The 27,119-nt window shown below is 38.1% G+C and overlaps 1 protein-coding gene across 2 annotated transcripts in view; it reads right to left on the reverse strand.

The window, feature by feature from the left end:
* The window catches only part of LOC115215808 (dynein heavy chain 7, axonemal-like), a 177,725-nt gene that overhangs the window by 39,425 nt on the left and 111,181 nt on the right, over positions 1–27,119 (reverse strand). For both annotated transcript variants that reach the window (XM_036506057.1, XM_029785114.2), the window contains exons 43-54: positions 26,115–26,256; positions 24,573–24,686; positions 23,390–23,508; positions 19,791–19,971; positions 17,431–17,660; positions 16,045–16,234; positions 12,942–13,082; positions 11,880–12,083; positions 9,934–10,076; positions 7,681–7,932; positions 5,653–5,767; positions 4,145–4,308 (exon numbers count right to left, since the gene is read on the reverse strand). In XM_036506057.1, coding sequence (XP_036361950.1) covers positions 4,145–4,308; positions 5,653–5,767; positions 7,681–7,932; positions 9,934–10,076; positions 11,880–12,083; positions 12,942–13,082; positions 16,045–16,234; positions 17,431–17,660; positions 19,791–19,971; positions 23,390–23,508; positions 24,573–24,686; positions 26,115–26,256 — 1,995 coding nt within the window. The remainder of the gene's footprint in view (positions 1–4,144; positions 4,309–5,652; positions 5,768–7,680; positions 7,933–9,933; positions 10,077–11,879; positions 12,084–12,941; positions 13,083–16,044; positions 16,235–17,430; positions 17,661–19,790; positions 19,972–23,389; positions 23,509–24,572; positions 24,687–26,114; positions 26,257–27,119) is intronic.

Here is a 27,119-nt window from a genome sequence, read left to right on the forward strand (position 1 = left end):
TCAACCTGCATCCAAATCTCCCATAAAATAAACCCTGCCATCTTAAAAAAATAAGGCGGTACACATTGAATAATGTCATCTCCTAGATATAAAATGGTTGGGAAAAAAAAAGATGGATCTCTACATGACCACTTGGCCAACTAGAAACAGTAGCCTAACATTCAGCAAATTTTCTTCATAAGTACAGGTGTGGCTGTGTGGTAAGAAGCTTGCTTCCGAACCACATGGTTCAGGGTTCAGTTCCACTGCATGATATCTTGGGCAAGTGTATTCTACTATTGCCCTAAGCTGACCAAAGCCTTGTGAGTGGATTTGGTAAACGGAAACTGAAAGAAGCCTGTCGTGTGTGTGTGCGTGTCTGTCTGTTTGTCTGTCTGTGTGTCTGTGTTTGTCCTCCACCAACACTTGACAACTGGTGTTGGTTTATTTACATCCAAGTAACTAAGCAGTTAAGCAAAAGTGAGTTATGAAATAAATACCAGGCTTTACAAAAAAATAACTATTGAGGTCAATTGTTCACCTAAAATTCGTCAATGAGGTGCCCCAGCATGGCCGCAGTCTAATGACTGAAACAAGTGAAAAACAAAAAATCCCAAGATTAAAAAATAAAAGGAAGAGAGAAATGAATGAATGAATGCTGTCTTTATATGACGTAATAAATAAAACTATTTTAGAAATAAGATGGGTTGGTGAAGTGTAACATGCTGTCCGATTAAGACTTCTCTGCTCATGACCAGAGATGCACTTATTGTCAGTAACTAAGGGACATGTTCAACTGGTTACGGTCAAGCAACTGACAAGCAAATCTGTGGTCTTGAGCAGAATATATGCCATAACAATATTTCTGCTTCAGCAACTCAAGGCTGAATTTGTCTGAAATGTAATGGAAAATAGGTCAGTTTCAAAACATTGATATCCCAGTCAGAAAAGCAAAGTGTGAAGGGAATAGTAGTCATTTCCTTTGGTTTCAAGACAGAAACAAATAGGAGATAACACTGACTGATCAAAGACAAAAAAAACCAAAACATTGTTATGCTGTGTTATAGCTCCAAACCAGCCAAAGCTTTGTGACTGGATTTGGGAGATGGAAACTGAAAGGAGATTGTCATATGTGTGTGTGTGTGTGTGTGTGTGTGTGTGTGTGTGTGTGTGTGTGAGTGTGTGTGTGTGTGTGTGTGTGTGTGTGTGTGTGTGTGTGTGTGTGTGTGTGTGTGTGTGTGAGTGTGTGTGTGTGTGAGTGTGTGTGTGTGTGTGTGTGTGTGAGTGTGTGTGTGTGTGTGTGTGTTGTGTGTGTGTGTGTGTGTGTGTGTGTGTGTGAGTGTGTGTGTGTGTGTGAGTGTGTGTCTGTGTGTATGTGTGCATCTGCACACATACATATGGGGGTGGGTATGTGTGCATGGGAGTGGGGCCCATGCAGCCATTTCATTTTTTCCATTTTTATATAACATTCATCTTCATTCGTTTTATGTTTAATGTCCCTACTGTGGTGTTGTGTCTGTCCTTGTAGTGTCCCCTTCTGTGTTAGTGGCCATGGTGCCAAATAAGGAAAGAAAAGAATGTGTGTATGGGTGTGCCCACTTGTCATGACATCATACAATGATTGTAAAAGGATTTTGTTTGTTCTGAATCTTCCATGGAAAACATGTCTGGTCATGGGGAAACATCAGTTTGCTTGGAAACAGGTCAAGGTTGTCAAAAGAAAGGGATTCTGGTTGTAGAAAATCTAACTAAAAAATTCCATCTGACCCATGCAAGCATGGAAAAGTGAAGATTAAAACAACGGTAGTGGTGTTGATGATAATGATATGAAGGTGGAACACCTTTGGTCAATGGTCTGCTCAGTAAGACTAACCTTGGGCTAAACAACAACAACAAGTCCTGAATAATACACAGCAAAAATTACAAAATTTCTCAATTAATGCTTGATTTTAAATATCTCACAACAAAACAAAGCAGCAAGCTGACAAAGTGGTTAGCACACCAGGTAAAATGCTTAGCAGTATTTCATCTGTCTTTATGTTCTGAGTTCAAATTCTGCCAAGGTCAACTTTACCTTCCATCCTTTTGGGGTTGATAAAATTAGTCGCTGTAATCGACTCATTGCCTCCCCATACTCGCTGGCCTTGGGCCAAAACTTGTAAGCAATATGTAACAACAGAACCAACATAAGAGTCTCTGGACAATTTGCTAGAAAAAGCAAATTTGCTAGAAAAAGCAGCAATATTTCCCTCAAAACACACTTCACTGTTCTATAAATGGGAAGGCACATTGGATGACATAATGCTGTCCTAAAATAAAGATGGGAAGGTCAAGGATGGAACAACTTTGGTTATAAGTTTGTTGCATTAGAGCTGAACTAAAAGCTAAACATCAGCAACAAGACACTTTAGTGTACTCTCTCTCCCTCCCCCCTCTCTCTCTCACCACAATAAGAATTTCCAGCTAGTTTTGAAATGGAAGCACTCTTATTTAGTCTTAAAGACATTGATTTTGGTTAATCTTAATCTTTTAAGTGTTGTAAGATAAATCTGCTTACAAAAATGTTCCATAACCAATAAATATTATTGATCAATTTTCTTTAAACCAAATATAATTTCTCTCTCTCTCTCCCCTGCTTCTTTGCTGCTGGGTTTAGATAGTCTGGTATAAAAGCAAAATTGTGTCACTGCTGTATCTGTTTAACACCAAGTTAACCCTGAACAGACAGATCTATGACCAAAATCGCTCCAGTTGTGACCATCACCTCTTTCTTTCAGACATAGTATATCTAGAACTACGCTTATCCAGTATTTTCTTGGCCCCCACATTTTTTACTAAAAAAAAAAAAAAAATTTGAGCGAGGTCATTGCCAGTGCCACTGGACTGGCTCCTGTGCAGGTGGCACGTACAAAAACACCATTTGAGCATGGCCATTACCAGTACCGCTTGACTGGCACTCGTGCCGGTGGCATGTAAAAGCACCCACTACACTCTTGGAGTCGTTGGCATTAGGAAGGGCATCTAGCTATAGAAACTCAGCCAGATCAGATTGGAGCCTAATGCAGCCATACTCAGTCAAATCGTCCGACCCATGCAAGCATGGAAAGCGGATGTTAAATTATAATGATGATGATGATGAATTGGCAGTATTTTAAAAATAGATTTGGTTGCTATTTTTAGCAACACAAGCCACCACTTAAAGGTTACCACTGTTTTCTTTTTAACCTTATGAGGCTTAAATATTCACAACAGGAACATGATTCAAATGATTCTAAAGAATCAATCTTTTCTGACAACAATCACAATTATCAGCAGTGATGATGCTGTTGTTGTTGTTCTTCTTCCAATTAGGACTCATGCCATTAGCCACAAAGAATAATCTCTAATTCAAGCCTACTCTAAGCTACTAAGAATGCGTGTGGCAACTTGAAGATCCACTCTCCACACGTGATAGACTGGCGGTTGCATGGGCGCGAAAGCTACGTTGTTATCCTCATTCCGTAAACGGTGGCTTTTAATGGGTGGAGAGCTGAACCACTTTGAGGTACAGAGGATTCGCAATCTAGACTAGCATCTGAAAGTTTACCACACCATAGTGGGCTACACCATGGTTCCTCTGCTTTGTGGCAGAAGTAGGAAGAAAGAGTGAGGGGAAAGTTGTGGTGAAAGAGTACAGCGAGTTTCACCCCCACCCCTCATCCTGCCGAAGCCTCGTGGAGCTTAGGTGTTTTTGCTCAATAAACACTCACAAAGCCTGGTCTGGGAATCGAAACCGCGTTCTTACGACTGCAAGTCCGCTGCCCTAACCACTGGGCCATTGCGCCTCCACTGATGCAGTTGTTGGCCTTTGACACTCACATCAGCATTGTCATTATTGTCACCATGTCTTTGTCCACTTGTCCCATGCTGGTCTGAATTGGATGAGGACTTGCTGAGGAAGTCTTCTCTGGCCAGATGTGCTTCCTGTTGCCAACTTTTACTTGTTTCTCAAGTATGAATGCCTATGACCAGAATGATGAAAAGGCAATGACTACCTTGGTAGAATTTGAACTTTGAATGTAAAGATCCAAACATTTTATTCAATGCTTTAACAATTCTGTCAATCTAGGAAAATCAATAAATAATAATTCTGTCAATGTAGGAAAATAATAATTTTGGTTCTCACGTAATTATGATGGCATTTTCAATAGAAAATGTGTCAGTTGGTAGACCATTGATATTCCATTCACGGATCTTCACTGGTTCTCCCAGAGTGTGTACCAAAGAGAAATCATCAGAACAAGGGAGTCCACTTTCTTTGATTTCTTTCACCCAGAAATGGATTTGATCCTGAAGACACACACACACACACAAAAAGAAAACAAAATAGATAAAAATAAAAAATGAAGAAACTACAGTGAGCAAGACAAAATTAATTAAAACAAAAGAATAAAAACACAAGAATTATTTTCATTCTCAAATCTATCACTGCTGTTATCAATGACCCAATCAACAAACCAACAAAAGAGCCTCTATATGGTCACTCAATCTACAAGAAATAACAGCCAAATCTCCTGCACATCACATACTAGCATTAAAATAAAAGATGTGACACACTGGATGGTTATGGTTAAATGCATATTGATTATCGGTTGTCTACTTAAGTAGCACAAACTTGAGGCCCTACCACATCAACATCCCTATAATCATCATTACCATCATCATCACAATCACTACTATCATATTGAGGCTATTACCAATATTATCTTCCTCATAAACCACTTTTGTTAGTTTCAAAAGTTCAACAAAATTTATCTCAATTTTCTTCTAAGCCTAAAAAGTAAATTCTTTGTGCAATTAATTCTTAATTTCTTGAAATTATCTCCCCCTATCCTTTGAGAGCTACAAACAATTACTCTCAGGTTTTTCTTTCCTTCTACAATCAAAAATCCTATTGAAAATCTTTTTTGAATACCTCATTCAGTGGATCAATACCCACCTGAATTATCTGCATTCCTGTCATGGGGCCCACTTAATTCCTTTATCTTATGTTTTGTAACTTATGTAAATTATACTGACCAGTGAAGGCACATATCCTAGTGGTTAGGGAATTTCAATGACAATGCATTGGTCAGCTGGAGGATGCAGTCATAATTGTGCTTATGCGTAGATGTTTAGGAGTGAAAAATAAAATGAGAACTGCTCCCATTCCCTGAAGCAATTAGCAATTAGCAATTAATTTTACTACTTCACTGAGATTACATCATCCTCATTTAACATCCATTTTCTGTGTTGGCATAGGTTGGATGGCTAGACCAAATCGGGAAGTTGCATTAACTTTCTGTCTGATTTGGCTTGGTATCTTTGGCTTGATGCCCTTCCTAACAACCAACAACTTTGCAGTGTGTGCTGGGTGCTTTTAACATGCCACCAGGACAAGTGCATTTATGTGACACTAGTATGAGTGCCTTCTATGTGGCCCTGACACAGGCATGAGTGCTTATCATGTGGCACTGGCACAAGTGGTTTTTATGAGGCACTAACACAGTACATACAATGGAATTAAGATTTAGTCAATGATCATAAACACTATTGTTCTCTGTATGCGAACGCTCTTTCTTCAGAGGTTCACAAACAAATCAGTTATGTTTAGATTCTAACATAAGGTGTATCAGTGAAAACATGATTACTTACAAGTCTATAAGCTGACGTGAAGGCTCCCAAGTAAGCAACGACACCAGCTGATATCAAAACATCACCTGTTAGGTTTGTATACTGGACAGCAAGACTCTCAGCAGCGACATTCCATCTGAAATAGTTACCTTATATGAATAACACTGATGTAAGTGCTAAAAACACTATCAAACCATCTCTCCCACTCAGTACGGGCAAACAAAAAAAAAAAAAACAAATACACACATAAACAATTGTAACATCAACAGCCTTAGTAGCTCTATCCACCCCCAAAGAAACTTTTGTGCACAACATCAATAATCTCTCTATATATAAAGCTGAAGTTGTCTGTGTATGGCAGGTTTGGTAGCCTTCAACTAACACTATATCTTCCGAGACCCTGCGGCGCAAGTTGACCAAAATTGAGAGTATGATAGAAGAAGGCTTGCTCTTCATTCCGTAGAAGAAAAAAATTCAAATTGGACCATGTTAACACCAAAAATTATTTACATAAAAAAGGTGCTTTTTTTTTCTATGAAAATCCCTATTTTTTACGATTTTTTTACTGCTGTGCCACTATTTTTCGGTGTATTTCAACCAGAAAAATGTTCACTTAAAGAGAATAACAAGCTACATAATGCAAAATTTTTACTTTTCAAAAATTCCAATTCTAAAGGGTGGTACTGCTAGTTCTTTATAATTCTTTCTAATTGTGGCACAAGGTCTGCAATTATGAGGGGAAGGGGAAGCTGATTACATCAATCCCTGTGCTGAACAAGAATTTTATTGACCCTGAAAGGATGAAAGGCAAAGTTTATCTCAGTAGTATTTGAACTCAAACAGTAAAGAGCAAGTAAAAATGTCTCTAAGCATTTTGTCCAGTGTGGTAATGATTTTGCTAGCTCATCACCTTTAATAACACCAAAAATAAGAGTAGAGGAACATCAAGTGCTGAGTTTTATCAGATTGAGTCCTTCATCCTCATGCATGTACCTCTGTTGTGGCCACCACTAGAATTAACAGACATTGAGATATAAACTGGACAAGTGAGGTGAGGAGTACAGCATGCCAAGGTGGTTGCACTGCACCTCAGAAGACTTTTGCATTGCATGTTGGAACATGCATCACTGCATACTAGCAATTGAAAAGACAGAGAGAGGAAAAAGATAGCATGGCTGTGGGCCAGAGGCTGGCGTGTGTTGATACACAAAGAAATACCAACTACAATAGCATACCTATCACCAAAGTTATGAAATTAATTCGGTGAAAGAACCTAAATATTTTACAGGCAGTGAGAGATATAAAATGGTTGGAATTAAGAGCATTGATATCTATCAAATGCCTTCTTTATATTCCAGGATAAAAGAGGAAAGTAACACCTCAGTTTTCACCCTTTATGACCTAATTGCAATTAAATAAGGAAGGGAAGGAGGGGCAGCCAGGAATGTAGCACAAATTAATCCAAAGACCCAATGATGTGACATTACCATCACAGCAACCCACTACCACCACCACAGCTGCCACTTTCTCATCCATCATCTCTCCCATGATCATAATTTCCTCTGCTCTTTGTCAAAGTCCTCATCATTTCTCTTTTGAGTTTCCTGTTTGTCATACATCTTTTCTATTCTAATAGCTTCTTTCCTTGAACTGCCGCTCTCCGGAACTCATTGCCATCATCTTTTCCTCTGATCTATGATGTTCAGTCCTTTAAACTTTGAAGGTATAGGCCCTTTCTTTTCCTTCTTTATAGTCCCTTACACTATAGCAGCCTCAAGCCTTGTTTGGGACAAACTGTATTAAAAAAAAAGCATATCCAGCTGCTCTGTTCAATAACTTCATAATATCTTTACTGTTTTGGCTACCATCACCCATTAATCAGCTTTCATTAATCCAGTTCTTTACATTTTATGTAAAAGCTAAAATTTTCCAAACGGTACAAACTCAGTTTCTATAACACACATGCAAGTATGCATGCACACACAAACACAAACCTGAAGTCAAGTTCAAAATAATTGTTAAATTATAAACTCCATTCATAAGCATTACCTATCTTTCTCTCCTCCCAGGCCACCAATCAACTGCTCTGCTCTTTCCAGCTTTTTTGTGCACAAATCTACTTGGTTTTCCAAGTCTGCTTTCTTCTGTTTATTACTTTCCATTTGTTGGTTTAACTTATCGAGTCTGTCCTGTACAGCTTTTAATGAAGCCCTCTTTTTATCCAAAGATTCTTTAGCAATTCTAAGCTCTTCTTCAGCTTTCTTAAGCGTTTCTATTTTGGGAGCAACTTCTTTGATAACTCTGCAGAAAAAAAAAGAAAGCAGTTAAATAAAAAAATGAGAACTCAACAATATTCTTTTCTGCTCTAGGTCTGAAATTTTGGGGGAGTGTGTGTGTGGGGGGCAGTCGATTAGATTGACCCCAGTACGCAACTGGTACTCAATTTATCAACTCCGAAAAGAATGAAAGGCAAAGTCAACCTTGGCAGAATTTGAACTCAGAACATAAAGACAGATGAAGTACCTATTTCTTTACTACCCACAAGGGGCTAAACACAGAGACAGACAAATGGATTAAGTCAATTATATTGACCCCAGTGCGTAACTGGAACTTATTTAATCGACCCCAAAAGGATGAAAGGCAAAGTTGACCTCGGCGGAATTTGAACTCAGAACGTAGCAGCAAATGAAATACAGCTACGCATTTCACCTGGCATGCTAACGCTTCTGTCAGCTTGCCGCCTTTGAGCTCAAAACAATATTAATCTGCAAATAGTATTTATTTGAACTGTATTTAATCTTTTGGTGCATGGTTCAGTGGTTAGAGCGTTGAGCTTACGATCATGAGGTTGTGAGTTCGAATCCTGGACCAGGCTGCATGTTGTGTTCTTGAGCAAGACACTTTATTTCATGTTGCTCCAGTTCACTCAGCTGTAGAAATTAGTTGCGGTGTCACAGGCGCCAAGCTGTATTGGCCTTTGCCTTTCCCTTGGATAACACTGGTGGCATGGAGAGGGAAGCCCGGTATGTATGGGCGACTGCTGGTCTTCCATAAACAAACTTGCCCGGACTTGTGTCTGGAAGGGTAACTTTCTAGGTGCAATCTGATGGTCAGTCATGACCGAAGGGGGGTCTCACTTAATCCTTTTAACACAAACCCACCTGACACCTACCCTGGATCTATAATACAAACTCCCTGTTTTAAAAGGATTTAAATTAAAACCGTCTACTAAAATTTCATGTTAATCTATGTTCTAAACACCAGCTTAATAATGAAAAAGTTATTTTACAAAATTCTTTGTTATTTTCAAAATTAATTAAAACAATGGCAATGTATTCTAGCAAAAATACCATGACAAATGGATTAATCCTTCTAATGCTAATCTGCCTAAATCCACTCCTGGTTAATGATCCTGTTTTAAAGCATTCAGGCATGGCTATGACATTAAGAAGTTTGCTTCCCAGTCATATGGTTTCAGGTTTTGTCCCACAACATGACACCTTGGGACAAGTGTCTTCTACTATAGTCCTGGGATGATCAAAGCCTTGTGGTGGTAATGGTGGTATCTTTCAGTTATTTTCATGTCTTTTTCACCAAATATATATTTTCTTAGGTTATAATAAACGACCTGTCACAAATAACTCATGCTAGATTTATCAATTTTTTTTCTTCTATATAACTCAGTCACAAGAAAGTGGGAGTAGCATCCCTGTTCTTTATGCCTTCAAAACTTGTAGGAGAGGATGAGGATGATGTAAGAAACCATACTGGAGTAGAAAGCAAATTACAATATCAAGACCCGTTTTGATTGCTTGCTATCAAAGGAAACCTGTTCTTTATGCCTTCAAAACTTGTAGGAGAGGATGAGGATGATGTAAGAAACCATACTGGAGTAGAAAGCAAATTACAATATCAAGACCCGTTTTGATTGCTCGCTATCAAAGGAAACTCCCCTAAAGACACCCAAGGATTAAGTGGTGGTATTGGATTGGGTTAAGGCGGTGAGCTGGCAGAAATGTTAGCACGCTGAGCGAAATGCTTAGCGGTATTTCATCTGCTGTTACGTTCTAAGTTCAAATTCCGCCAAGGTCCACTTTACCTTTCTTCCTTTTGGGGTTGATTAAATAAGTACCAGTTACGCACTGGGGTCGATATAATCGACAATCCGTTTGTCTGTCCTTGTTCTGTTCGTCCCCTTTGTGTTTAGCCCCTTGTGAGTAGTAAAGAAATAGGTATTGGATTGGGTGATAGATGAAATCTTTTACCCAAACTACATCACAAATTTCAAATCAAATCACTTACTTGTCATATGTATCCATGGCTCGAATCCATTTACAAAGACCCTCACAAGCTGTTGAGGCAACTTTGATTTTTTCAGGATCAAAATCTGGGTTTGCAATATACTTGCTCCGGATTGTCTTCATGATTGCTGGACTAATGTTATCCTAAAGCAAAGAAAATCACATCAGATAACATTTGAATTTTAAGCTTCTTGTTTAATACTTATAAATACCAAACTGTGTACTTACTCTCAGCAGAGTTTTCTAGCATTTTCTCTATTTTAATCAAATATTTAATCTTCTACTTCTAAGAAAGAAGATTTGATTCACGCAGGAGTGGCTGTGTGGTAAGTAGCTTGCTTACCAACCACATAGTTCCAGGTTCAGTCCCACTGCGTGGCACCTTGGGCAAGTGTCTTCTACTATAGCTTTAGGCCGACCAAAGCCTTGTGAGTGGATTTGGTAGACAGAAACTGAAAGAAGCCCATCGTATATATGTATATGTGTGTTTATGTGTCTGTGTTTGTCCCCCACAACATCGCTTGACAATTGATGCTGTTGTGTTTACGTCCCCGTAACTTAGCGGTTCAGTAAATAAGTACTAGGCTTACAAAGAATAAGTCCTGGGATCATTTTGTTTTACAAAAGGTGGTGCTCCAGCATGGCCGCAGTCAAATGACTGAAACAAGTAAAAGAGAGTAAAAGCGCAAGTAAAAGAGTATCTATCATTGCCATCATTTTAATGTCCCCTTTTCCATGCTTGTGTGAGTCAGATGGAATTCACTGGGGCAGACTTTCTGCAGCCAAATATCCTTCCTGTCGCCAATTCTCACCTGTTTCCAAGCACTGTAATATTAGCCCCTTCTTCCTTTTCTCTTTTTATTTTTCTGCTTTCTTTTCTTTTTCACCCTCTTTTCTTTTCTTCATTTTCTTTTTTCTTTACCTTTTGTTTCTCCTGTGTAGTATGTGTGTGTGTGTGTGTGTGAGTGTGCATGCATGCACACACATGCACAATGCTCATAAATTCCATAATTTCTTTCAGGTGTAACATACTTGAAGATCCTCTGCACCCACAGATATAACTCAGAGTAGCCAGAGACTAGCTGGATAAAAATTTAAATATTACTAATCTTTACTATCGTACTGTGTACCCTTTCTTCTGACAGTAAACACTAAATGGGTATGTGAGGGAGTACTGAAAAGTTCCTGATTTTAAGGGTATTGTGAAAGGCCTGGTTGGAGGTCATACCCTCTCAGTTTCTTTACAGGGCTTAGAAAAACTAGAAAACCACTGCAATAAATGTGTGAATCTAAGAGGAGAATATATTTGATAAAATCATAATTAACTGATCCTCCTGTATTTTCTTTTATCCAAAGCCAGGAATTTTTCAATATACCCTCGTGTGTAAATATGTGTGTGTGTGTGTGTATATTTATATATATGGGTCATCTGTAGAGATGAGGTTAACAGTCCATAAAATATCATGAGCTTATAAACAACAAGCTCAAAACATTTCTCCAGAAAGAAAAGTGTTTGGAACATTGGTTCTTTCATCCCTCAATTGAAAATTAGCTCATTTGGCAAATTGTTAAAGCATTGGACAGGCTGCCTTAGGTTATTTGCTCAAATTTTATGAAATTCATGTTTAAATCTGGCTTCTTCTGTCTGGAGTTGTGACTGACAATAGTATCAGCAATTTGGAAAAACACAAATGGAAACCGAGATTTCTCAGTTCAATCAGAAATTGACTGCCTCCACCATCAAGAGACATCATGGATTAACTTTTGTTGAAACAGATGTTGTTGTGGCTTTGAAATCTGGTTTTTACCTTATTTAGACATTGCATTTTTTTGGTCATTATCATTTGTTCTCTGAAATTTTTCAAAACATTGTCAAAAGAAATCTAAATCTAAACTAAAAAAAGAAAATAGGAAAAATCTGATTAAATAAAGTTGATAATTAATTACCTTATTAAACGTGTGAAGACTTTCCAGAAACTTCATATCTCCTAGAACACGTTTTGATGGTGGCCAATAGTCTTCTATTTTCTTACCAGATCCAGAAGGGTCAGGAACTCTATCAGGTTTTATTCCTTTAATGACACAGACAGCTTCCATTACCAGACGTACCAGCCAAGGTGGATTGTTCATGGATTTTACCAGAGTAATATCCTGAGAAGAAATTGAAGAATTTTTTAACACCATAGGATTCATATTTTAATCACCATCATCATTATCTTTTAACATCCATTGACAAGAACTGGTAAGGCCAGAGGCTGCACCAGATTTTATAGTTTTGGCTTGGCTTCTAAAGCTGGATGCCCTTCCAAATGCCAATAACTTTACAAAGTGTACTGGATGCTTTTTACATGGCACCAGCACCAGTGCTTTTTACATGGCACCATCACGCAGGAGTGGCTGTGTGGTAAGTAACTTGCTTACCAACCACATGGTTCCCAGTTCAGTCCCACTGTGTGGCACCTTGGGCAAGTGTCTTCTACTATAGCCTCGGGCCGACCAAAGCCTTGTGAGTGGATTTGGTAGATGGAAACTGAAAAGAAGCCCATCGTATATATGTATAGGTATATATATATAAGCGTGTGTATTTGTGTGTCTGTGTTTGTCCCCCCAACATCGCTTGGCAACCGATGCTGGTGTGATTACATCCCCATAACTTAGCGGTTTGGCAAAACAGACCGATAGAATGAGTACTATGCTTACAAAGAATAAGTCCAGGGGTCGATTTGCTCGACTAAAGGTGGTGCTCCAGCATGGTTGCAGTCAAATGACTGAAACAAGTAAAAGAGTAAAAAGAGAGAGAGAGAGTAATACTTTTTACATGGCACCATCACCAATGTATTTTGTGTGGTACCAACACCAATTCTTCTTTTTTTTTTACAGTAGTAGTTAAATGTTTTAGCCATGGACATGTTACACATCAAAGACAAAATACAAACTGCCATCATCTCAGCTCATTGTTAAGCACCCTACTGATAAGATTAATTGCAAAGAAAGTAATGGCATGTTTACCTGTGGAGTTAGTGTATCCAGGGCAGCTAGAGCTTGGTTTAATGCAGGCATGGCTTTAGCGAGATCATTGTTGCATTCATCTTTAATGCCTTTAGCATTAATAGCATGTTCATTAGCTACAACTTCATCTGCTTTCACAATCTGAAAAATATTAATAAGAATCATTTTTATTTTCTCTTTATCACAGGTTTTGTTGGAACTCCTGGAGTCTTGCACGCATAGTGAACTTATTACCTATTTCTTTACTACCCACAAGGGGCTAAACATAGAGGGGACAAACAAGGACAGACAAACGGATCAAGTTGATTACATCAACCCCAGTGCGTAACTGGTACTTAATTTATCGACCCTGAAAGGATGAAAGGCAAAGTCGACCTCGGCGGAATTTGAACTCAAGAACGTAACGACAGACGAAATACGGTTACACATTTCGCCTGGCGTGCTAACGTTTCTGCCAGCTCGCCGCCTTTAGTGAGCTTATTACCTGCAGCCTACAGTACCATGCTATTCGTTCTTTTCAGCTATCTGATACTTCCCTGATTATTCTGGCTGTACCAAAGAGGCAAACCTTTTCTAACAGTTTTACAGGGTACTCTATTCCATTTTCCATTATATTCCTCTTGGTGTCTTCTGATACTGTTCCCAAGAACCCAACAATAATTGGCACTATCTTCACCTTCTTCATTTTCCATACTCGGACTATTTCGTACTTAAGAGGGTTGTATCTATCGATCTTTGCACCTTCCTTCTTGACTATTTGTGGGTCAAAGGGGCATGCAACGTCAACTATATAACATATGTGGTGCACCTTGTCCACCACCAATAGATCTAGTCTGTTATTATTATTATTATTATTATTATTATTATTATCATTCTGTGGAGATGTGTGGCTTAGTGGTTAGGGTGTCAGCATCATGATCGTAAGATTGTGGTTTTGATTCCTGGACCGAGCGACGCGTTATGTTCTTGAGCAAAACACTTTATTTCACATTGCTCCAGTCCACTCAGCTAGCAAAAATGGGTAGCGCTGTGCTGGACTGGCATCCCGTCCAGCTGGGGAACACATATGCCATAGAAACCAGGAAACCGGGCCCATGAGCCTGGCTAGGCTTTAAAAGGGCGCATTTATTTTTTAATTATTATCATTTCAGCCTTGTGCCTATAGTAGAAAGGATCATTATAATAATTATTATTATTATTATTATTCACATCCTTCCAAGTTCAACTTTCTCATTCATCTTTTTCAAGTCAATAAGATAAAATACCAGTCAAGTACTTGCCAGGTTTGAAAAAATTAAAAAAATAGGTACTTGGGTAAGAATGGAAGACAAAGTTGACATTACAGCACTTTACTCTTCCAGCCTAAAACTTCTACACGTTTAATAAAATCTAAATATATTTGAGAAGTAAGATAATTTGCTAATTCCAAAGGGTCAAAGTTCATGAAAATTGAAATATTTCACATCTCTTTTCTTTTATTCATTTCAGTCATTAGTCTACGACCATGCTGGAGTACCATCTTGAATTTTAGTCAAACAAATCAACCCAAGTTCTTATTTTTCATTTTTTCAGACCTGGTACTTATTCTATCGTTCTCTTATGTGTCAAGCCACCAGGTTACAGGGATGTAAACACACCAACACATGTCATCAAGTGGTGGCGGGGAACAAATACAAATACACACACACATACATACAATGGACCTCTATCAGTTTCTCTCTACCAAATCCACTCACAAGGCTTTGGTCAGGCTGAGTTTATAGTAAAAGACACTTGCCCAAGGTTCCATGCAGTGGGACTAAATCCAGAACTATGTGGCTGGGAAGCAGACTTCTTACCACACAGCCACAACTGTGCCTATATAAACAATTCCAACAAAAGCAAAGACCTTTTTTTATTTTTACATACCCCAGGTTGTTTTCACATAGCTCAGTAAATATTTCAGATTGTAACATTTGAAAATGATGAAATTTTAAAATTTTGACAAATTAAGAATTTATGAATTCCTAACAAAATTCTGATAAGTGTTTTCACACATCAAACCAGCAATCTTCTATATAGTCATACAATCTGCAAGAAAAAATAGTCAAACTCCCTCAAATCACAACTTCTCATCTAAAAACAAAAAGGAAGAGCACATTTGATAGTATGCTGTCCTAGGTTCCCTACATCTGAAACTAAGATAAGAAGGTCATGGCTGGAATGCCTTTGATCGTAGTTTTGCTTGATCAAACTTAAACCTAGGGTTAAATAACTACAACTTGAAGATTATTGACACTGACAATGTTGTGAGGGACATAAAGAACCATTTGTAATGTTAAATTTTGTGACCTTATAAGGTCATAGAATTTAGATTAGTAAAAAAATAATTTTATTATCTTCAATATTTTTGTGGATGTGTGTGTGGCAAGTCTTTGTGTTTGTCCTCACAGGACCTGACAAAAAGTACTGGTTTGTTTACATCCTCATTGCTTCATAGTTCAGCGAAAAAAAGACCCATACAATAAATACCTATTTCTTTACTACCTACAAGGGGCTAAACACAGAGGGGACAAACAAGGACAGACAAAACGTATTAAGTCGATTACATCGACCCCAGTGCATAACTGGTACATAATATATCGATCCTGAAAGGATGAAAGGCAAAGTTGACCTCGGTGCAATTTGAACTCAGAACGTAAAGACAGACGAAATACCTATTTCTTTACTACCCACAAGGAGCTAAACAAAAGAGACACAAAAGGACAGACAAATGTATTAAGTCGATTACATCGACCCCATTACATAACTGCTACTTAATTTATCGACCCCGAAAGGATGAAAGGCAAAGTCGACCTCAGCAGAATTTGAACAAAGACGTAACGGAAGACGATATACGGCTATGCATTTCGCCCAGTGTGCTAACGTTTCTGCCAGCTCGCCGCCTTCAAGATCAAAAAGAATGTGTATCAGGGTCAATTTATTTGACTAGACCCTTGAAAGAGGTGCCCCAGCATAACTTCAGTCCAGTGACTGAAACAAATAATAAAATAAAATAAAATATAAAATGAATATTTTTTCAAATGTCAGGAAGAAGGATTTGGTAAAATTAGCAGAAATATACCTTTTCTTTCTTTGCCACTTCAATAGATTCCTTTTCTACAACAATCATGATTTCATCTACTTCCTTGCTAGCAATGACCAACAGGGGTTGGAGATCAGTTAACTCCTTCTGCATAATCGACACCTGAGATGCTGCTGAATCCAGCTTCTCTAACCCAACCACGTATCTTTGTCTCTGTAAAGAAACTTCACTGCAATGAGAATAATTGATTAAATTTTGTCATTAGAGTAGTCATTAGGGATCAGTGTCATACAATGTAGCTTTATGTTCCTGTAAATTGTGTTATCATCATCATCATTTAGCATACATTGTCCATGCTGGTATGGGCTGGATGGTTTGACCAGGGCTGGCAAGCTGAATGGCTGCACCAGACTCCAGTCTGATTTGGCATGGTTTCCACAGCTGAATGCCCTTCATAATGCCAACCACTTTGAGAGAGTAATGGGTGCTTTTACGTGCCACTGGCACAGGTGCCATTTGCATGACACCGGTATCCACCATGACTGTGATTTTACTTGGCTTCTCAAGCACAACATAATGCCAAAGATCTCAGTCATTGCCTTGAAATGCCATAACACAAAGCCTATTTTCTTACTGACTGGCTGTTTTACATAATATAGGAATAACATCAGAGTTAATGGAAAAAATAGGATTTGTACTATGAGGTTCCGTGTCATGACAAGATTTTCAGGAATACAATGCTTCTATAAAATTCAAAATATGTCTACATTATCAATAGTGTATCATAGACAAAATTGAACATTTTTTAAAATCCATTTTATAATAATGATTTCTTTTATGCATGTACATGTGTGGTGACACAATGTTCACAGGCAATAATTTATACACAACACAATGGAATGTGTACAAACTGAACACAACTTACATAAGTATCAAACACACATGATATATATATATATACTGTTGGCTTCTTTTAGTTTCCAAATCCACTTTTGTTGCCTTGGGGTTATGATAGAAGACATTTGCCCAAGGTGCCATGTCATGTAAGAGAACCTGAAATCATGGTTGAGAAACTTCTAAACCACACAGTCATGCTTGTGTCTACGTGTGAATGTGTGTGTGTGTGTGTGCGTGGTATATTCTTGTCCTCTGTGAATGTTCACATTCTGCATCTCCACATTAGTAAAATGGTTTTAGTAAAACAGTGGCACTATGTTGAAATCCTTCACAAACAGATCACCCTCTATCACATCATTTTCAAAGACAAACAGTTTAAAATATCCCTTATTTGAAGAATTGATAAGTGTTAGCAACAGGAAAGGCATCCAGTTATCAAAAAATGCCTGAATATTAAGTTGTATCCCCCCAATACAAACAAGTAAAAGAAACAGAAGAAAATCAAATGAACTAATCTATCAAACTTACGTCTGTTTTTTGTCCAAAAGTAGTTTAAATGTACTGAGAAGTTCCAAATACGATGTTGGGGTAACATAATTGTGTCTCTCAAGTTCTGAAAAAAATCTGGCGGACAGATCAGATGTGGTTGTATGGAACAACTGACACATTTCAGTGCACCCATATTTATCATGGTCACCCATTTTTACATCTCCAAGGAAACGTCTTGCAACAGCCTCTAGGGCATCTTTTGGCCAAGACTGTTGTTAAGCAAAGATAAAAAGAAAAAACAAAATGAATAAAAGAATAGAGTTTCTTTTAGATCAAAGAAAAATGTTATTTCATTATGAATGATTTTTGTATGGTTGTATAATTAAGAAGCTCTATTTACAGCCACATGATGCAGGATTTAGTCCCAGTGCATTGTATCTTCATACTGATAGTTTTTGGGGGTGTTTTTCTTGACCCATAAGGACCAATACTGGAGCATTATTAAGAAAAAACTTTGACATTAAACATTTGCTCATTAAAATGCAAACAAGTTCAAAGCAAGCTTCAATGACTGTTGTGAAAAGGCATTGTACTGTTGCTGACAATACCAACCTCATACTGCTACTAACACTGCCAAAATCTTCAAAGAAGCCCAGATCACTGGATGTTAGACTAAAGGCAGATTGATCATGGTTAACAACTTAACTCTTAAAATCCCATAGTACTTTCTCTATAGAAATATTTGGTGTTGTATAAACTCTTAAAGTCCTGAAATACTTGCTTTTTTTATAGAAACGATATTTGGCAACATATTAACTTGTAAACTCCTGTCTTACTTTCCCTACAGAAATCTCTCAGTCCTGTAAGAAACTGAAGATTTTGAAGAAATGCAGTTAGTCCAGTATAAAAATCATAAAAATACAACTACTGCATGAATTTGGATGAAATCCACAAATACTATATAATTCACATTGCAAATGTTGTTATGCCCTTTCACCAACCAAGGTGAGTTGAATGTAGTGAAGTTGACTACATGTAAATGTTTTCACATAAATTTACAAGATATTGATTCCTGGGCACTGATTTTCTAATTAGATCATTGATAAATAAATAATAATATTTCGTTTTGGGATTTGGTTTGCAAGATTCTTTATATGAGTTCGTGTGTTGAAGCATATTCTGTTGTGTCTGGGGAGAGTCATTTTCTTTTTGTGCCTTATTATTTAACACACTCACCGGTAAAATTTCCACTTATTTCTTATTTTCATTTTCCTAAAATTTTCGTTGTGTCTTGCAACCTTTTCAATAGTTTTGACTCTGTCCGTTATTTACACTGCGTTCCCTTTTGTTTGTTTGTGCGCATGTGTGTGGGTCAGTGTGTGTGTGTGTACCTATACATGCATAATAATAAATAAACCTTTAATAAATGATGTCAGAATTCTAATCACCAGTAAGCTTGAAAATTAAGGAAAAAGAAAAACACCCAGAAATATTTACTTCATAAAACACAAAAGAATAAACACACATGAATTTTGATGAATTTTGACAAGATTTATTTTCTAAAATGAGATCAAGCTTTTGTTTCTTGCACAGAAGAATACATAGTTCCAGTTTTTGACCCCTAAAACAATAACATTTGTTGCCACTGGCACTGATGAGGTTGCCAAATAATTGCAAGACAGAGAAAAAAATCCTGTTGGCTGAGTGGGGTTGTAGTAGAGAGAGAAGTGGCTTTATGCTAGGTGTTGGGGTGGCTAAAGTAAGACAGAGGTACAGGGACAGCTGTTTTGCTGGAGAAGAGATATATGGCTCCCAGCATCATATAAAGATAGAGGCGAGTAGCTAGAAATAAGATGATGATATGGTGACAAGGTGTCCAAGCAATTTCTCAAGATACATGAAGGTGAATGTAAGACAGAATGCAAACAAAGAACTTTTAAGTGGTTCAGCATTTGGTGACAGTTGTGGAAATCTGCAATTATGGAATTTTAAGACTTAATGGATGTGTCAAGTTCACATCTGCTGCCTTTAAACAACCCTAACAATATGTTAGTAAACATTCATAATTATAAATCCATCAACAAACGTTCCAGGGAGTTGTTTGTTCCCTAGTTTGCAATATGACAGACACAGACAGTGTGTCATTAACTAGCTGGAGGAGGTGTCCCCCTGGGGTTAAAAAGAGTAGTAACAGTGTTCTGTATGGAACAACCACACTGAGGTGGTAACAACCATTACTTTTTATAGTAATGTCTTGGAGAAAATATTCAGTGATGCCTGCTGCATGTAAAATTAATAACATAATTAGCACTAGCATAAGAAATTATAAGTGATGAGAATTACCTGGTTTATTAGATCAAATGAGCAAGTGTGTGAAAATAGAAGAGCAGTAATTTTACCTGGAACCAATCAATTGTGCAACAATTGACTAATGAAGGGAATTTTCGTAGTCTATTACGGAAAGAATCCCCAATGGGACTCATTGCCAAAACAATATGAAGTTGATCTCGTACACGCTGAATGAAGAAGTTAAACAACGCAACAGGTGAGCCATCTGTTTGTTTCATTTTGTCTCGTTGCCTGCAAGAAAAAAGAGAAAGAAATGTTTTCAAACTGGGAATATATTTACCTTAAAAATAAGTTTATAAATTTATAGGTGAAGGCATGGCAGTTGGCATGAAGCTTGCTTCCCAACCACATGGTTCTGGGTTCAGTCCCACTGTGTGGCACATTGGGCCAACCAAAGCCTTGTGAGTGGATTTGGTAGACAGAAACTGAAAGGAGCCTGTTGTGTGTATATGAGGCAAGTGAAAATCAAATCAAATCGAAACAAATCAAAATAGATGAACATAAATGGAATTTGTATCTTTGTGGTACCAGTGCCGGTGGCACACAAGAAAATCATCCGAACGTGGCCGTAGCCAGTACCGCATAGACTGGCCTCCATGCTTTGGGGACGTAACAAACACCATCCGATCGTGGCCGTCCGCCAGCCTCATCTGGCACTGTGTCGGTGGCACATAAAACACCATCCGAGCGTGGCCGTCTGCCAGCCTCGTCTGGCACCTGCCAGCCTCATCTGGCACCTGTGTCGGTGGCACATAAAAACACCATCCGAGCGTGGCCGTATGCCAGCCTCGTCTGGCACCTGTGTCGGTGGCACATAAACACCATCCGAGCGTGGCCGTTCGCCAGCCTCGTCTGGCACCTGTGTCGGTGGCACATAAAATCACCCACTACACTCTCGGAGTGGTTGGCGTTAGGAGGGCATCCAGCTGTAGAAACACTGCCAGATCTGATGGCTGGTCAGCCTTCGGGCTCCCCAGACCCCAGTTGAACCGTCCAACCCATGCTAGCATGGAAAAGGACGCTAAATGATGATGATGATGATGATGTGATGATATATATATATAATATATATATATATATATATACGTGTGTGTGTGTGTGTGGTGTGTGTGTGTGTGTGTGTGTTGTGTGAGTGTGTCTTTGTGTGTGTATTTGTTCCCCACCAAAGTTTGATTTGCCAGTGTTGGTGTGTTTATATCCCTATGACTTAATGATTTGGCAAAAGAGACTGATAGAATAAGTACCAGGCTTAAAAACAAAGTACTAGGGTTGATTCATTCGATTGAAAATTCTTCATGGTGGTGCCCCAGTATGGCCACAGTCTAATGACTGGAACAAGTAAAAGATAAAGAATAAAGATGTAAGGATGAGGTATTGTGATAATTTACATTACAGACTATCTCAATACCATTTTTTATTTATGAGTTGTTGTTTAGCTCAAAGTAAATCTTCATCTCATCTCTAATCATGACAATTCCAATTTATATTTTCAGACTCACAGAGAGAGAGAGAGAGGGAGAGAGAGAGAAAGAGAGAGAGAGAGAGAGAGAGAGAGAGAGAGAGAGAGAGAGAGAGAGAGAGAGAGAGACAGAGAGAGAGAGAGAGTCTGTATCATTTGTACATGTGTACATGTACACTGTTCTTTAGTGCAGAAATGGGAACAACTATGTTGCCAAAATTAATTTCTGATCATGAGGGCAGCATCAGAACATTTTGCTTTTGGAGTTTAGGAAAGTACCTAATCCTTGTGAACTTTTTTGAATAATTTTCCTTTCTGCCAGGCAAAGTTTACAACACCTACTTCCATTCAGGTATGGTCTATATTGTTCTAGCAACTTTCAGTTCATTTAGTATGGCTTCCTCTTTTAATCACTGTATGTAACTAGCTAATGTTGTAACATTGCACTTCTAAGGTTTTCCTCTAAAGGATCTGGGATATATATCCACCCTTGTTCTATTCATTACATTCACCTCTAAACCCATCTCTAATGATCTGTCACTCTAATGACCCTGTCTACCAGCCCTTCCCAATTCTCTGTTTGTATTCTGTCTTATATTCATCTTCATGAATCTTGAGAAAATGCTCTGACACCATCTTATTTCTAGCTACTACCACCTATCCTTATATGATGCAGGGTAGCCATGTATCTCCTTTCTAATAAAACAGCTGCACCTGTCCCTCTGTCTTACTATAGCCACTCTAACACCTGGCATAAAGCCACTTCTCTCTCTATTACAACTCCATTCAGTCAACGGAATTTTTCTGTTGTTTTGCAATTACTTAGCAACCTCATCAGTGCCAATGCCAACAGAAAAGCACTTAGTACACTGTATAAAGCTGTTGGTATTAGGAAGGACAACCAGCTGTAGAAACCATGCCAAAACAGACATTGGAGCATGACACAGCTCTTCAGCCTGTTAGATCCTGTAATATGTCATTATTCAGTTTTATTTCAAGATTGCTTGCTAATAGAGAAAGAACTGGCTTCTAACCTAGATCCAAGGCCCCTTCATTGGAATTTTAACATCAACAACAGGGTATTTTTGTTTGTATGTATGTATGTATGTATGTATGCATGTATGTATGTATGTGTGTGTATGTATGCATGAATGTATGTATGTATGTATGTATGTATATATGCATGAATGTATGTATGTATGAATGTATGTATGTATGCATGAATGTATGTATGAATGTATGTATGTATGCATGAATGTATGTATGTATGCATGCATGCATGCATGCATGTATGTATGTATGTATGTATGTATGTATGTATGTATGTATGCATGCATGAATGTATGTATGTACTTGTACACATAGAATATTGTTTGCTTGTTGGAAGGGAAGCAAAAAAGTATTTAATCCGGCAAAAGTTAAGTATCATTTAATGAATACATAATAATTACTTCAAATTTCATGCTTGGATAGTGCAGTAATCAGACAGGCTTCAATAGCATGCCATGCATGACCTAGCAATTATTCAGACTCAAATAAAAAGGCTTCTCTGCAAGAAAGATGCAAGCAAAAACATGCCATGTCATCTGAGCATGAAAAATTGCTGGGTCAGGCATGGTGTGCCACACAAACCTGTCCAGTTACTACATCATACGAGTATGAAACTTGCAGTAGCTCACATATAAATAATGTAGTCTTTAGATTACACACACACACACATATATGTGGCTGTGTGGTAAGTAGCTTGCTTACGCACCACATGGTTTCGGGTTCAGTCCCACTGCGTGGCACCTTGGGCAAGTGTCTTCTACTATAGCCTCGTGCCGACCAAAACCTTGTGAGTGGATTTGGTAGACAGAAACTGAAAGAAGCCCATAGTATATATATATATATGTGTGTGTGTGTGTGTGTGTGTATATGTTTGTGTTTGTCATCCCAACATTGCTTGACAACCGATGCTGGTGTATTTACGTCCCCATAACTTAGTGGTTCAGCAAAAGAGACCAATAGAATAAGTACTAGGCTTACAAAGTCCTGGGGTTGATTTGCTCAACTAAAGGCAGTGTTCCAGTATGACCACAGTCACATGACTGAAACAAGTAAAAGAATATATGTATATATACACATACATGTAACACACACACACACAAATATATGCATATACAAAACAAAAATATTCAACACACTCACCTATCCAACTGACGCATCTTCTCACACACTTCCTGCTTTTCATCTGGAGGGAAAAGGTTTGGTACTTCTCCAGCATTTAGCAAATTATTGATGTCTTCCAAAAAGGATTCTTTCTTGATCTTTCAAACGCAATATAAAAACAACCTAGCTTTAGCTGTCTCGAGACATTATTTCTCATAAAAAGGATGATCTTTTGAGTCAAAAATAGTCTGAGATAAATATGATGGTTGAAACACAGATTTACAAAAGACTCAGTACCTGTTTAAACGTAGGTTCATGTATATTATATATTATATTCAAAGGTTTTCATCTGCCAGTTGTTAAACCATCTTTATTTTCTAATGATTTAGCTTGTTTACAGAAGAAAGGAGTTATATATTTTTCTCATTCTAAGGACAGGAAATATTGATTTTTAATTGCCGTTTTGTCCTCTCTCTTTGACAAGCAAATAGGGGAGGCTCTTGTCTTTATTTGGTCACCCGACCTGCTAAAAGTAGCAGTTAGCCTTTCCCCCTATTCCAAGCCTCTTGGCGGTCGATGAATTAAGATGTGTCCCAACAAGGCTCCAGACTCGAAGGGCAAACCAGACTCCGCGGGCAGTGAAGACTGTTTTAACCATGGTGATTTAATCTGACTCTGCTGCCTTCCTAACCCAGTGATGAAGTATCTCTTTTTGTGAAATAATAAACTATTATTGTTATTTGCTCTGCTATTCAAGCTCCTGCCATTTTATTCCTTTCTACAACATTGTAGGGAAATGTGTGAGGCACCCTACAAGTGCAGATATCACACAGAGATAGATAACAGAAATCCTACAATGTCAACTGCTTAAAACTGCCCCTAGTCCTGTAACACAAACATCCTGTTTTAAAGTGAACCAAAATACAATCTCATGTTATTTTATGTTCCAAACACCAGATTAATATGGTTCTATGCTACAAACGTTTCAGTTTTAAGATGATCTAAATTAAGACCGTTCATCAAAATTCCATGTTAATTCATGTTCCAAATATCAGATCAATAATGACAGTTATTTTACCAAATTCCTCATCATTTCCAAAATTTATTGAAATAAAAGCAGTATATTTCAACAGAAATATAACAAAAGAATTAATGTTTAAATGATTACAAACTATTTATTGAAAATGTATAACTCTTCCACGAAGCATAAGAAATATTTTACCTGAGTGTCAGAGAAGAGAAACACAGCATGGTTATCTGTTTCAGTTGATTTCCTGAGTATAACTTTCAGGTCTTCTCGCCATTCATTCTGCGTGTAACTTTTGGTAATCTCTACCTAAATACAGACAATTAAATCATTTCCTCTCAGGTTAATTACATGCTCAAACATTCAGCATCAGCAGAAAAAAGAAAACAGATTAAGATATTCATCAAATTATAATTAATCAATAATTTAAATTGATGCAAGTATGATGGTATTCTCGAGAAGTTCGTTTCCCAAACATGATTTCAAGTCCAATCTTGGGCAAGTGTCTTCCACTAATATCCTTGTGAGTGGATTTGGTAAATAGAAATTGAAAGAAGCCTGTGGTATATTACATGTGGCATGTAAAAGGGCACCATTCGAGCGTGATCGTTACCAAAGTCACCTTACTGGCACCTGTGCCGGTGGCATGTGTAAAAAGATTCGAGCGAGGTCATTGCCAGTACCGCCTAACTGGCCCCCATGCCTGTGGCACATAAAAAGCACCCACTACACTCTCGGAGTGTTTGGCATTAGGAAGGGCATCCAGCAGTAGAAATTCTGAAAGATCAAGACTGGAGCCTGGTGCAGCCATCTGGTTCGCTAGCCCTCAGCCAAAATCGTCCAACCCATGCTAGCATGGAAAGCGGACGTTAAACGATGATGATGATGATGATGATATCACTATTTAATGTCATGCTTGCATGGGTCAGATGGATTTTGTTGAGGCAGAGTTTTTACTTCCAAATGTCCTTCCTGTTACCAATCCTAATCTGTTTCCAAACAAGGTAATATTTCAGCATTGCCAGACACGATTTTTAGGGAAGACTCAAAATTAACAACATCATTTGTATGACAGTGGTACTCATTTATAAGCTCCACCAGCCATGAAATTAAAACTTTGTAGATAAACCTAAGAGCTTTTGGCAGCCTGGGATGAGGACTAAACCAACTAGTTTCATCTTAGGAATTTACCAAAAACAATTAACATCTTTTATCTTTTACTTGTTTCAGTCATTTGACTATGGCCATGTTGGAGCACTGCCTTGAAGGGTCTTAGCTGAACAAATCAACCCCAAGACTGATTTTTTAAAGCCTAGTAATTATTCTATTGGTCTCTTTTGCCAAACTGTTAGCTTACAGACGCATAAACAAACCAACACTGTCATCAATTAGTGGTGGTGGTGGGGGACAAACTTGTTCACAAAGACACACACGATTGCTTTCCAACCACATGGTTTCAGGTTCAGTCCCACTGGGTGACACTTTGGGCAAGTTTCTTCTACTATATCCTCAGACCAACCAAAGCCTTGTGAGCGGATTTGGTAGACAGAAACTAAAAGAAGCCTGTTTACACACACACTGTGTGTGTAAACAGGCTTCTTTTAGTTTCTGTCTAGAAAGTTGACAACAGCAGCAATATAGTCCAGGGTTTGAAAAGAAATTCAGAATTAGCAACATTAAAAATCATTCAGCATTGTTTGATATTCAAAGAAAACATCAACAAGTAAGTTTACATACCTGATGTAAATCGTAATCGGCCATATGAGCAGCTAATCTGGTGAGAGACTGTCGACCGGATCCACCGACACCAACTAACATGGCATGACTTCTGGGCTGCTTTAAGATTCTAGAAATCTTTGAAACATGTTCAACAGCAAATCTACAATAAAACATTTAAATAAAATATTAAAACATAAATATTAAAGTAAATATTGGTTTCAAATCTTTTGCACTTCTAGTCTTCTCTACCTTGCTTGAAATTGGGGAGGATGGGTGACAGGAAGACCATCTGGTTATAGAAAATCTGCTTCAACAAATTTCATCTCACCCATGCAAGCATGGAAATTGGAATTACTGGCACTTGTGCTGGTGGCACGTGAAAAAACATTCGAGCGAGGTCGTTGCCAGTGCCGCTGAACTGGCTCCTGTGCAGGTGGCACATAGAAAACATCATTTGAGCATGGGCGTTGCCAGTACTGCCTGACTGGCCCTTGTGCCAGTGGCACGTAAAAGCACCCACTATACTCTTGGAGTGGTTGACATTAGGAAGGGCATCCAGCTGTAGAAACTCTGCCAGATCAGATTGGAGCATGGTACAGCCATCTGATTTGCCAGACCTCAGTCAAATCGTCCAGCCCATGCTAGCATGGAGAGCGGACGTTAAACGATGATGATGATGAAGAGTGTTTTGTCACTAAGGATTGTCACACATGGATTTTACAAAAATGATTGCACAAATGTCATGCATCAAGGAACCAGACACCTGATTACATCGTCATTGAGGTTTTGCCATGATTCTATGGACCAGATGAGGGAGTATTGATAGCATAGCAAATAATATTTACTCATTTAATTAAATTATAATTTGAATGGAGGCAATACAAATGGAAAACTAGAGGAACATGACCTATTATCCAATAGAGTATTCAGTATATATGTGTACTTTCTTCGACATTAATAAATCAATATAAAGTTCGAAATAATTAACAATTGATCTCACAAACATCAATAACAAAGTAACAT

Source organism: Octopus sinensis, linkage group LG9 (assembly GCF_006345805.1).
Source record: "Octopus sinensis linkage group LG9, ASM634580v1, whole genome shotgun sequence".
Lineage (NCBI taxonomy): Eukaryota > Metazoa > Mollusca > Cephalopoda > Octopoda > Octopodidae > Octopus > Octopus sinensis.